We start from the raw sequence: 12,965 nt of genomic DNA on the forward strand, positions 1-12,965 counted from the left end.
ATCCCCGGGGTCCACTCCGCTGTGTGTCTGAGATCTCCGGGCTTCTCCGGCGGACCAAAAACAGACTCCGTTTCACTGCCCGCCGGGCCGTGCTGTCCGCCTCCGTCCCCCATCTCTGCACGCCCATGGAGGCCGGGGCCCCCCTCGGAGGCAGATGACAGATAAGTTCCGAGTCAGGGCTGCAGAAAGGGAGACGTGTGTGCTGAGCGGCCCGGCGGGGAGACATTCCTCTGGACCCTCTACGTGATGCTTCAGCCGTCACGCCGGGACCCCAGCGCCCGGAGGCCCGTTGGCGACCGCCGGGCGACCTGTCCGCTGGGGAGCGCGCTCAGCCAGTGACGGGAGCGAGGGGCCATCCGGCTCGCCGGGATCCAGGGCACCTGTTCCCGGGAGTGCAGAAGTCGCCGTCTCGGCCTCAGTTTCCCCAGGCGCGGGGGCCGCCAGCAGGGCCGCGGCGGAGGGGGCGGGGGGGGGGGGAGGTTGGCGGTCCCTTTAAGAGGCCCCGCCCCGCTCCATCAGCGCCGCGGCCCCGCCCTGCACCCCGCCCCTTCCTGCGGTGCTGACCGCGGGAGGCGCACAAGAGAGCGGCGGGAGCGGGCTGTCCGACCGCCGCGCGGGGAGAGGCCTCTTTAAGACGCCCCCCGCACCGCCCCTTCAGCCGCGCAGAGGCCCCGCCCACCGCCCCGCCCCGCCCCGCCCCTTCCTGCGGAGCCGAGCGCGGGCGGCGCGCGACAGAGCGGCGAGAGCGGGCCGGCTGAGCGCAGCGCGGGGAGCTGGGCGGCGGTGCGGGAGCCCGAGAACAGCGGCGCGCGGGCGGCGGCCATGGGCTAGCCGGCCGGCCGAGCGGAGGCAGCGCCTGCCCCGCCCCGCGCGCGCGCGCGCGCCGGGAGCCCCGCACACAATAGCGGGCGCGCGGCCCCGCGCCCTTCCCCCGCGCGCGCCCCGCCCCGCGCCCCGCGCCCCGCCCCGCGCGCCGGCCGCCCGGCCGCGGCCTCACCTGCCGCCCGGGAGGGGGCGGGCATTGTTCGCGCGCCGCCGCCGCTGCCGCCCCGCCATGGGCATGGGGGCCGCCCGGCGTCCCGGGCCCGGCCTGGTGAGGCCGCCGCGCCGTCGCTGAAGCCGGCCCCGCTGGCGCGCGCAGCCAAGCTGCGCAGGTGAGGAGCCGCGGCTGCGCCATGGTGGACCCAGTGGGCTTCGCCGAGGCGTGGAAGGCGCAGTTCCCGGACTCGGAGCCGCCGCGCATGGACCTGCGCTCGGTGGGCGACATCGAGCAGGAGCTGGAGCGCTGCAAGGCCTCCATCCGGCGCCTGGAGCAGGAGGTGAACCAGGAGCGCTTCCGCATGATTTACCTGCAGACTCTGCTGGCCAAGGAGAAGAAGAGCTACGACCGGCAGCGTTGGGGCTTCCGGCGCGCCGCACAGCCCCCCGACGGCGCGGCCGAGCCCCGTGCGCCGCGCGCGCAGCCCGCGCCCGCTGAGGGCGCCGACCTGCCGGCCGCCGATGAGTCCGAGGCCCGGCCCGACGGGGAGGGCTCCCCCGGCAAGGCCAGGCCCGCGGCCGCGCGCAGGCCCGGGCCCGCAGCCGCCGCCGAGCGAGACGACCGCGGGCCCCCCACCAGCGTGGCGGCGCTGCGCTCCAACTTCGAGAGGATCCGCAAGGGCCCCGGCCAGCCCGCGGCGGCGGCGGACGCCGAGAAGCCCTTCTACGTGAACGTCGAGTTCCACCACGAGCGTGGCCTGGTGAAGGTCAACGACAAAGACGTGTCGGACCGCATCAGCTCCCTGGGCAGCCAGGCCATGCAGATGGAGCGCAAGAAGTCGCAGCAGCAGGGCGCCGGGCCGGGCCCCGCAGACACCCCCAGGCCCTCATATCGCGGGCGCGCCTCCGAGGGCAGCGGCTGCGGCGGCCTCGATGGCGACTATGAGGACGTCGAGCTGAACCCGCGCTTCCTGAAGGACAACCTGATCAACGCCAACGGCAGCGGCAGGCCCCCCTGGCCGCCCTTGGAGTACCAGCCCTACCAGAGCATCTACGTCGGGGGCATGATGGTGGAAGGGGAGGCCAAGGGCTCGCTGCAGCGCAGCCAGAGCACCTCGGAGCAGGAGAAGCGCCTTACCTGGCCGCGGAGGTCCTATTCCCCGCGGAGCTTCGAGGACAGCGGAGGCGGCTACACGCCGGACTGCAGCTCCAACGAGAACCTCACGTCCAGCGAGGAGGACTTCTCCTCCGGCCAGTCCAGCCGCGTGTCCCCGAGCCCCACCACCTACCGGCCCTTCCGGGACAAGAGCCGCTCGCCCTCGCAGAACTCCCAGCAGTCCTTCGACAGCAGTAGCCCCCCGACGCCCCAGTGCCAGAAGCGGCACCGCCAGGGCCCCGTCGTGGTGTCTGAGGCCACCATCGTGGGCGTCCGCAAGACGGGGCAGATCTGGCCTAGCGATGGGGACAGCTTGTCTGGCAAGCTGTCTCAGGATGGCGCCTTCCACGCAGACGCAGGTAAGTGCCTCTGCCAGCCTGGTGGGGACACCGGAGAGGTTGGGGGTGCAGGGGCAGGTAGGTACTTTGTGGAGTGGTTCTCAAGCGCCAGTGGTGGGCTGGAAGGATTCGTGCCCATTCCCCCAGCTGAACAAATTCCATCCCTGCTTTCCTCCTGAATGCAGATTCCCAGCGTCTGGAGTGGGATTCGGGTAGGAGGGGTGGTGTGTCAGGATGGTGGAGGTGGCTCCTTCCTTTGGGTCTGGAGCCTGTGCTTTCTTGTGAGAGTGCTTCCTCTCCGTGGGTTGGGACCAGGAACGCCTTGGACGCCTTGGTCATCTCTGCTTTCTGGGTGGATACTTCAGCAGGGACTGATCGATCCATGTCTTGGGCAGTCGCCGCCACCTGCCCTGGGAGAGTTCCACGACACATCCGGGGAATCCACGGGATGCCAGCTGCTCCCAGGCCGGAGGAGTGTCGGGTTCGCACTCTGGCCGGCAGCCCCAGCGCAAGTCAGAGCAGGTGAAAAATACAAACCGGGAGGAAGGGAGGCCACAGGCAGTTCTGACTCAGTGGGCCACCGAAGAGCAGGGGCTGAAGAGCTCTGTCCGGGGCTGAAGGAGGGCCACACCCGTGCTAATCTGTCCGGTTTGGACGGGAGACCTCACTGCTGGGCATCTCACCCCTACTCCATCATCCCCCTTGCCCACCCATGCTTATGTTCGGCTCCTAGTCACGCGGTCCGGCTCCTGGCCCTGAGATTAAACCCGCGGGACCATGGGTGTAACGTGTGTGCACATCTGTGTACAGACGCCCTGTGGCGCGGGGCTAACGGGACTGTGTTTCGAGAGCCGGGCGCAGTTTGTGATGGCAGTCAGGACAGGGATTTGGGGCTGTAGGGGGTGAGGCAGTTGGGAGCCTCTCAGAGTCCTGGGCCCTGCTGAGCTGATGTGGTTTTCCGCTCCATTGACTTTTCCTGCTGATGGAGTTGTGTGTTCTTGGTTGGTCAGAGCCCTCTTGAGACAAGGGAGGCTATTTTTGGCTCTGTGGAGGGGCCTGTCTGCCATCCGCGCTCCCTCCTGTTTGTTTTAGGCTCACGTCGTTGTTGGTTCTGTCCCTGCTGTGTTGCTGGGACCCGTGGCGGGCCCCAGCCTCCATCCCCCAGGCCCCTCGTGTGTGGGGAAGCCGGTACTATTGAGAAGACCGCTTTGCAGGCAGGTCAGCTCCTCTGGGCTCTGGAGGATTACCCTGTGGTCGCCAGGCACCAGCCCTGCCTGGCCAGCTGTCAGCCAGGCAAGCCAGCTTGGATTGGCCCTCAGCACCCGCAAGGGTGCGTGTGAACATTGTCAACAAAGGAGAAAAGGAGAGCTTCTCGTGGAGACCTGTTGTCTGAAACTGTTCTCTTGTTGGGGAAGGTGGGAGTTTCCAGCGAGTAGGGCCCCGTTGTGGGGGTGTGTTTGGGGGGCTTCCCGTAGGCTGTCTCCGGAGCTCGCAGCCCCTCGCCTGCCTTCAGCCTCTGCTCTGTGGGTGACGCAGGGTGGGCTCCCAGCCGAGGAGGTCATCTGACGTCTTGGCCCATCCCCGCCCCTTTGGCCCTCGGTGAATCCTGCTCTGAAAGCCGTCCAGGGTCCCGCCTTGTGTCTCTTGTTGGGTTTTGAAGCTCCTGGCAGTTTCAGCTCTGGGAGCCTGCCCAGCCCGCTTCTCAGGGCTCTCTGAGGCATGTGGCTGGAGGCGACGGTGGGACCGCCAGGGCCAGGCCATGTGTTTCCTTCCCAACAGTTTGCCTGCGTTCCCTGGACACCCCCGGCCAGGGCCCGTGCCTCTGACCTGCGACAGTGGGGAAGGTCTCAGTGTGGACGGAGGGGACCTCACCTCGTTCCCTGCTGCAGCAGCTTCTGTGTCTGAGGGGAGGGACGCAGCTGGAACGGTGACCGTGCCCTGACACGTGTGTCCCCCAGGAGCTCGGCCTCACCACCCTCCCCTACCCCATCTGCAGATAAGGATCCCGCCAGGAAGTGGCAGGGGGGCCTCTGGGCCCCTCGGGGATGCAGACCCCCGGTCCTTTCTGCGGCCCTTCACACCCCTGGGAAACGGGGCCAGGTGGGTCCCGGGGTCCTTCGGGCTGTGAGCCCCGCTGTGAGCGAGCCCACGCCTCCCACCGTGCAAGCTGAGTGGAAGGAGGGAGCGTGGTCCTTGCCCCCGCTTGGGAGCTACACAGCCCAGGGCAGGGTCGGGAGGGTGGGAAGGCAGCTGTGCCCACCCTCGTCCCTTAAATTCCTCTCGGGGACTCCGGCCGCCCCTTCCTGAGAAAGGCCGCTCAGCCAGGGCCTTTCCTGCCGAGATCCGAGGCGCCCCCACCCTGCGCGTCCCCCATGAGCGGGGAGCCCGGGTCTGTGTTTCTCCCTGGGCTCCGTCCGGCAGCTGCTCTGTTTTCTGTTTCTACTAAGCGGTGAATTTGCCCTTTGGATCCTGGTCACACGTTATCGTCAGAGCGATCACAGCTTTGTTGTTCCCTTGGGTTGTTGAGTGAACTGGTGACCTGCCTGAGTAACTGTTGGGCTGAAAAGGGTCTCTCGGGCCTGGCTGGGCCTCCACCAGCTTCACAGACCAGACAGAGCCTGTGGGCACCTCCAAGTTGAGCCTGAGTGCGGCCTCCTTCCCGGGGACGGGGGCAGAGTCTGAGACCATTTAAGTCATTGATTGACAGGCTGGAAAGGGAGTCTTGATGGATTTGTACAAGGGTTCTCTGGCTCGGAAAGGATGGCTTTCTGGTTTGGGGAACAGAAGGCAGCATTCTGGACCTTTCCCCGAGGAAGGAGCTGAGGTGTAGATTTGTGTGGGTCCAGGCCTCAGCGCCCCTCATTCCTCCCTGTTATGGCTTCACTGTGGCCTCCCCTCCCTGGCCAGGAGTCCAGTGGTCCAGCCCACCCCCTGGTTTTAGAAGGTTCCAGGTTCATGGCGAATGGACAAGCCTCTTCTCAAGTTGCCAGACAATAGGCTTGAGTTTTGACTGAGTCTGCTTTTTAGATGACGGTCAGGAGGTGGGGGAGGATTTAATAAACTAGGAGCCCTTTGGGGGTCTGGACTCCGACTAGAATTAGAACTCCTGTGGTTCACGTTGGATTTTTTTTTCCTTCTTTCTGACAAAAAAAAAAGTAACTTTAATTAAAATGAGTTACTTATGTGATATAGGACAGGTTTTTCTTTATTCTAGAAAACGTTGTTTAGTCTTTAAGTGGTGTCTGACTCTCTTGCGACCCCATGGACTGTAGCCCGCCAGGCTCCTCTGTCATGGGATTCTCCAGGCAAGAATACTGGAGTGGGTTGCCATTTCCTTCTCCAGGGGATCTTCTGACCCAGAGACGGAACCCACATCTCCTGCCTTGCAGGCAGATTCTTTACCACCGAGCCACCACCTGGGAAGCCCATCCTGGCAAAATCTACATAACAGAATCTGACGTGTTTCCTTTTTCCAGCGTCCAGCTCAGTGGCACTCAGCACACTCACGCTGTTGTGTAACCATCCGTATCTCTAGAACTCCCGTCATTCCAGCCGGAAGCCGCTCCACGGTGCAGTCACTCGCCACCCCCCCCCCCCCAGCCCCCGGCCGCCACCACGGTGTTCTCGGGCCGTTTTCTGTGGATTTACTTGTCCCCCAGCCCCTGGCCGCCGCCACGGTGTTCTTGGGCCGTTTTCTGTGGATCTACTTGTCCCCTGTGCCTCCTGTGAGTGGAATCATGGAATGCTTGTCCTTGGGGTCTCCGTGGTCTCCCTCAGTGGGGGTTGATGTGCCGCGTAGTGCCCTCGCCCTTCCCGCGCCAGCTCTGGTCCTTCATGGGCGTGTCTCTTCAGGGAACCCCTGGGGGTGATGGCCGTGTTTCCTTGACTTTCACCCCCACGTGTGTTTGTGTCCTCGGGGCAAACTGCCACGGACTGGGGTCCTTCAACAGCAGAGATCTATTTTCCCTTCGACCCTGGAGTCTGCAAGTCCAGGATGAAGCTGCCAGTGGGCACGGTTTCCTTGGGGACCTCTCCTTGGCTGGCAGCTGGGCCGCCCTTGATGCCCTTCCACAGGGTGGTCCCTCTGTGCCCATGGACCCCGATGGCTCTGTGTATCTCTGAAACCTTCTGCTTATAAGGACACGATCCACATTGGCTTAATTGGCTTAGGGCCCCACCTTGATGACCCTGAACTTAATCACCTCATGAGAAGCCTGCCTCCCACTTGCTGAGATGCTGGAGGCTAGGCCCTCGGTGTGTGAGTTTTGGGGGCAGAGGGACTCAGGTTGGTCCCCAGCACTCAGCAAGTCCCTGATCAGACAGCAGAGAGTTGGTGCATGAGCAGCCTCGCCCCCGGGTTTTAGGAGGAATTCATGGTGAGGTGTTGAGTGGCCCGCTGAGGCTGGGACCATGGGCTGGCCGCATCTCTTTCCTCATCTAGAAGTTAGGGGTTGGACCCTGTCGTTGCTAAAAGATCTTTTCCTTCCATTCTTTTTTTTTTTTTCTTTTTCTTTTTTTGGTCTTGCCGCTTGCAGGATCTTAGTTCCCCAACCAGGGATTGAACCTGGGTGTCCACGGCAGTTAAAAAAAAAGCACCAACTCCTGACCACTGGACCACCAGAGAAGTCCCTTGAGCTTTTCTTCCTTTGAATTGATGAACACAGCGTTGCAGGTCTTTCTTGTTTATGCCCGTTTGCACCTGCGTTCCCTTTAGCGCAGCAACCACCTCTCCCCATTCGGACCCACAGAGGGGTTTGTTGGGCATCTGCCCGGCCCCGTGCCCCGGAAAGCCTTTGGTGTCTGTATCCACAGGTTTGTGGGAAGGCTGCTCCCGCTGCGCCTTATCTTTGAGAAGCAGGGCAGACAGAACCTTGTGATCCTTCCTCGCCTTCCGCGGCCACGAGTCTTCCCTTACCCATGCGCTCGCCGCGGTTTCCCATTAGTCCTGTGTCTGCGTGGCTTCCTCCTTCCGTGTGGCACGTCCTTAAGACAGAGACCTGCTGTGGCATCTGTACCTCGGGTGCCGCGGTGTCTGGGGGGTCTCGGGTGGAGCGCAACCCTGCCCCCCGTCTCTGAGGATCCTGTTTGCTCAGGCCCTCTGTGTTCTGACCCCACCGGGCTCACCACCCCCCCATCTGATAATTGGCACTGATTTAGGGGGCCCGACAGCACAGGCACCCCAGCAAGGGAGCTTGTTGGCTTTGAAGGTGACCTCCGAGGCCTTTTCTGCTTCTTCGCTGACGCTGGGGCTCGTCTTGCTCAATCCTAAGAGCTTCCCGAATCCCCCCGGCGTGGATGGGGCGGTGGCTGGTGCCTGGGGTGTGGGTGGGGACCGCGAGGCCCAACCTGGGACGTGAGAGCCTGGCTCTGGAGGAGGCCGTTTCATGTGCCCTCGGAACATTCTTGTGCAGCAGCTGGAGTGCGATGATTATCGTAATTACATGCTGTTCGTCAGGCTGGCTCTGCGGGGGCGTGGGACCCATACCCCCGCCCAAGATCACGTGGTCGGTGCAGGGGCCTGGCGCCGGGCACTCTCCTTGGCTGGTGAGTGTTGCCTGGTGCATGAGAGTGGGCCCCGAGTGAAGGACCCTTCCACTAGGGTTGGGGGGACCTGATGAGTCACGACAGAAGCAAACAAACAAAACATCTGCTGCAAGATATCCTGAAACCATCTGTCCTCCTGGGGCACCCGGCTCAGATTCCGCCGGCAGGTTGGGCAGCAGAGGGCCCGAGAGGACAGGCATGTTGGGGGGACGCTGCCCGCCCATCCGCCCCGTCCATCCAGCTGGGGAGGGGTCGTGACGCTGGCCGGCTCCGGGCAGGGCCTGGCTGGGAGGAGGTGACCGAGGCTCTCGGCCGTGTGCACAAGCACGGTCAGCACACGGCCCAGGGGGCGCCAGGAAGGCCCCATCTCTGGCCGAGAGACTGCGACGTGTGGACTCTGCAGGGAGCGGGGCGCTCTGTCGTTCCCTGCCGCTTCCACAAGGGCCGTGGACGGGCAGCCCGGGGGGTGCTCCTCACAGGTGCCTCTGTTGGCGTCAGAAAGGCCTTTGAAGGTTCATTTTTACAGGCCTGACCTGCTCCCTTGAAAGAATGCTGCCAGGTTAGCTGGTCTGCCAGGGGGTGGGGAGAGAGTTGCTCTGCAGGTGACGTACGTGATGCACCCTTGCGTGGAGCAAGGGCAGCCTTCTGGAATGGATGTCCACCTGGTCTACGGGAAGAACGCAGACCCTGAAGGCTGGAGACCTGGACACACCGGAGGCCCTGCGTGTGGCCTGTGGTGCAGGAACTGGGCTCTGCTGGCCGGCGAGGATGCCCCCGTCTTGGGGCCTGGGGGGGGTGGTCTGAGTGCCCAGGACAGTGGCCCCCCTCTCTGGTCTCACAGAGCCGCCCTCTCAGGCAGCTGACGTCAGTCGATTGAATGCCCCGTGGTGAGTGATTTTAAGGCAGGTACAGGCCTTTTCACCCGTTGGGCGCAGCTCCGGGGCCCTGGGCCTGCGGGCCCTCCGTCTCTCTCACTGTGTCCTGGGCTCAGTGGTTCCCAGGTGTGAAAGGTGCCGTCTGTGTGTATTTTTCTGCCCTGTGGTCTCAAAGGAAAGCCAGCTGCTGTATTTGCTGGGCTGTTCCCTCCGCCCAGGGCACTCGGGGCACGCACCCATGTCATCTTCCCCCTGTTGCCCCTGAGGAGGCGCTGGGGGGTACCCTCAGACTCCTGGTGGAAGAGATGGGGTGACATTCGCCCCCCGCCTCCCCAGTGTCACGGGGTAGCTGTGGCTGTGGGTGGGGACGCACCGGTGGGCCAGCCAGGCCCGTGCCCCCGTCGCCCGTCCACCCCGAGGCGCGGGGTCCCTGAGCCAGCCTCAGAGCCCTGCCGCTGTCCTCTTGGCCGGAAGCCCCGGCGACCCAACCTGTGAACCGTCTTCGGTGGCGCTCAGCACGGCGGCTCAGCCTCTAGGCCTAGTGTGTGCAAACAGCCGGGTTCGTGTCTGCTCCGATCTCAAGACGGAAAGTGTAACTCCTTCATGAATGTCCACTGCAGAAAGCTTTGCACTTTCTCCCGTAGGAACACGAAAGGGTGAAACTGCTTCGGGGTCCTGCCGCGTGGCGGGGAGGGTCTGGATCCAGGACTCCCATGCCTCTGGGCAGCCGCCAGGAGGGCCAGCTTCTTGTTGAGGGGGCTGCCCGACAGCCCCCTGGTCCCCTTCAGCTCTGAAGCAGCCGGGCTGGGATGACGCACGTCGGTGCAGGTTGCCCTCCTGCGGTCTTTGTCAGCAGCCACATGGCACGACTCCCTGTGGCAGAGCCGACTCTTCTCTGTGGGGGGGGGCCCCTGAGACCCCGGGGGGGCCTGGGAGACCCAGTCCCAGCCGTGCCCACCACCGCCCGGCTTCTCCCGGCCCGTGGGCCCCGTGCGGCTGCTCATCTCTGCCACGTGTGCGGTTTTGGGTGCAGGAACCCCAGTAGGCAAGCAGGGAGGTCAGCGGGCTGAGACTCGGCCGCCTGGGAGAGGCAGCCCATCCCAGGCGCTGGGCTGGGATGCAGCTCCCCCAGGCAGCGGGCGAGGGGCTATCCCAGCGGGCTGATGGGGGGCTGCAGGAAGGGCGTGGCTGCCAGAGCCCCAGTGCCTTGCCGGTCTCCCTGAGAGCGAACGGGACCTCTGGGAGAAGAGCAGGCCGTGGCTGTTTCTCCACCCTCTTTTCCTCTGTCTCCCCCTATCCCTCTCCTGCCTCCCTGGCCCCAGAGCACTGGGCTCCCTGAGCCCATGAGTGGATCAGAGCCTGTCCTAAGGGAGGAGGGTCACTCTGTCCACTGAGTCCTAAGGCGAGCGTGACGGGGCATGACCGTAAAAAGACCTTGGACATCACAGGGCCAGGCTGGGCTTTCCTGGGGCGTGCCCTTTGTCACTGGGGTGCACGGATGCCCACGCTGTCCCCACGGGGCTCCGGGTGTGCAGACCAGGTGGGACCAGGGAGTCAGGACCCACGTATGGTCCCTCGGCGGTCCCCTTTGAGGGCTGCTTCCAGGGGGGCTTTCTGAAGGCTGGGCGGGGCTGGGCGTCAGGTGGGGAGGGTCTGCGGGTTCATCTGACTGGGGCCTCCTGTTGGTCAGCAGGGTGGCACGTGACATCTAGTTGTCCAAGTCCTGCCTGGCGTCCGCAGACACATCCAGGCTATAGCTTTTATTCGGCGTGGTGCCGCTGGGCCCGAGGACTCAGCCAGAAGCGGGGCTTCGGGCCTGGCAGAGACTGGAGGCTGCCTCTGTGTCCCGGCTGCCTCGGGGACCACCTCTGCCGTAGTTGGGAAAATCACACAGCCGCCCCTACCTCGTCACTCCCGGCGAGTCTGGTTTCTGAGGTCCTTCCTGTTTGTAATCTGTATCAGTTTCTGTGGGTCAGCTGTCCGGGGCTCAGGGACTGACTCAGCCGGGTCTTCTGTTCAGGGTCTCCCAGAGGGTCGTCCCCTTCTGGGACTGCATGTTGCCTCCCAGCCCGGCTTGTTGGCAGAATCAGTTCCTGGTGGTTTGTAGGGGAACACCCCTGTTTTCTTGCTGTCCGTCGGCGGCTCCCAGAGGCCTCCCATCTTCATAAAGCATTTTCCGCACAGATGACTGATCTCCTCCGAGCCAGCCTGGCTTTCTGGAGATCTCCTCGAGCCGTCTCCTGTGCAGCCCGAGAACTGTCCACCTGCAGAATCCATGAGCCCTGGCTGTGGGTCTTGAACGGTTGCTGTGTGGAAGGGGGAATGGGTTTCTTCAGGGTCATAGCTGGGAGGCTGATCTGGTATTAATTGTTGGAAGCTTCAGGGAAACAGGGCTCCCCTGGTGGCTCAGCTGCTAAAGAATCTGCCTGCAGTGTGGGAGACCTGGGTTTGATCCCTGAGTTAGGAAGATCATCTAGACAAGGGAAAGGCTACCCACTCCAGTGTTCTGGCCTGGAGAATCCCATGGACCGTATGGTCCATGGAGTCGCGAAGAGTCGGACACGACTGAGCAGCCTTCGCCTTCACTTTTCAGGGAAGCAAGTGTTAAGGGAAGTTTTCTTTTCTTCCCCGCTTTACATGGCTCTGCTCAGGCAGCGGGATGCTGCTGGGGTTGTCGGGTCAAACACCTCTGAGGACTCAAGAGTGTGTAGGTCATGTGGTCCTGTAGGCCAGGTCGGAGAAGGTGTGTGCCCCAAGGCCACCTCTGGGAGTCGGGCAGCGAGGTGTGACAGGCTCGGGGCGGAAAGGAGAGGGCGAGGGGCCCCCTTATTGGCGGGCCGTCTCCACTGCGGTGTGTCCAGGTCCTGGCTGCCGATGCGAAATAAGATGACGGCGCTGCGTGTGGGTGTCCCTCCTCCGTGCTCGGGAGCGCTTGTGAGCTTTCCTCACAGAACCCGTGAGGCAGGTAGAGTTGGTCCTCCTGTCCCTGGGAGGCTTGCTTCCCCCAGAATGTCGCAGGGGTCGGGAGTGGTCGCCAACAGCTCCTGTCTCCCCCCGCCCATCTTCCTGCTCCCACGTGTCTCCCCTGGAGCCAGGCTGCCTGCGGGCTCACAGTGGCTGAAGTGGGGCGACCGGAATGTGACACTGTGCTGTGGATTTCGTGTGTGCTTGAAATTTCCCCTAATAAAAAGTTAAGAAAATAGTCACTTATCGCTCACAGTTATCAGAGAGAATCCCTTCACCTTGAGAGAGCAGGATGTTGGAATCTTGACTCTTTCTCAAGCTCCAAATATGTGTGAGTCAAGTCTTACTCATCTGTTCCTTGGTAGCAGATGTTCTGGAAAAGCCAAGCTACACTCGAGCCACGCCATCCACCATGCACCCCTCCATCCATCAGTCCACCATCCACCCATCCATGCACCGTCTGTTCATCCCTCCATCATACTCTATCCCTTCAGCCACTCTCCGTCCCTCCATCCCTTCGTGATTCAGCCACCTGGCTATCTATTCATCTGAGGTTTATGTAACACTTACCTGCTGGGGTGCAAGCTCTGTGCTTAGGCCTCGACACAGTCCTTGACCCCAAGGAGCCCACAGACATTGATAAGTAGAGTCAGTACCAGGTGGGCACCAAGAAGCGGTGACTCTGCCAGGTTAGCTCGAGGAAGCTCGCAGGGAGGAGGACGGCCCCCTGGCTGGGTCTTGAATGGACCCCACAGAGACGGAGCGTGTCAGGCCACTGTGGAGGCCGAGGATGTTCCAGGTGGAGCAGTGGGGCTCGGGACAGCTGGAGCGGGGCGGTCTGGTGTGCCCTGCCCCCCGCCCCCAGCCAGAGGAAGCCCTGGCGATGCCTGAATGGAGGGCGGGGGCGGGGGGCGCGGGGGGTGGGAGAGCGAGGCTGCAGCCCTCGGCCCTGCTTGGTGTCCCAGCCGGGCCTCTGTGGTTTCCGGGGCCCCTTCTGCACAGAACTCCTCCCCGCTGGGTGGCTGCCAGCCTGGCTCGGCCTCAGCATGTGGCCTCCTGGCGCTGACCTTGGCTCTGGCTTCTTGACTCAGGGGCCCCTGTTGGCAAGCA

At 63.4% G+C, this 12,965-nt stretch overlaps 1 protein-coding gene across 2 annotated transcripts in view; it reads left to right on the top strand.

Moving 5' to 3' along the window:
* Window positions 1-1,017: 1,017 nt before the first annotated feature.
* BCR (BCR activator of RhoGEF and GTPase) overlaps window positions 1,018-12,965 on the top strand; it is an 87,987-nt gene continuing 76,039 nt past the window's right edge. The window contains exon 1 of one of the 2 annotated variants that reach the window (XM_006065612.4): window positions 1,018-2,493. In XM_006065612.4, coding sequence (XP_006065674.4) covers window positions 1,176-2,493 — 1,318 coding nt within the window. In that variant the 5' untranslated portion in view covers window positions 1,018-1,175. The remainder of the gene's footprint in view (window positions 2,494-12,965) is intronic. The other variant, XM_006065611.4, reaches the window with a different exon arrangement.

Source organism: Bubalus bubalis, chromosome 17 (genome assembly GCF_019923935.1).
Source record: "Bubalus bubalis isolate 160015118507 breed Murrah chromosome 17, NDDB_SH_1, whole genome shotgun sequence".
Lineage (NCBI taxonomy): Eukaryota > Metazoa > Chordata > Mammalia > Artiodactyla > Bovidae > Bubalus > Bubalus bubalis.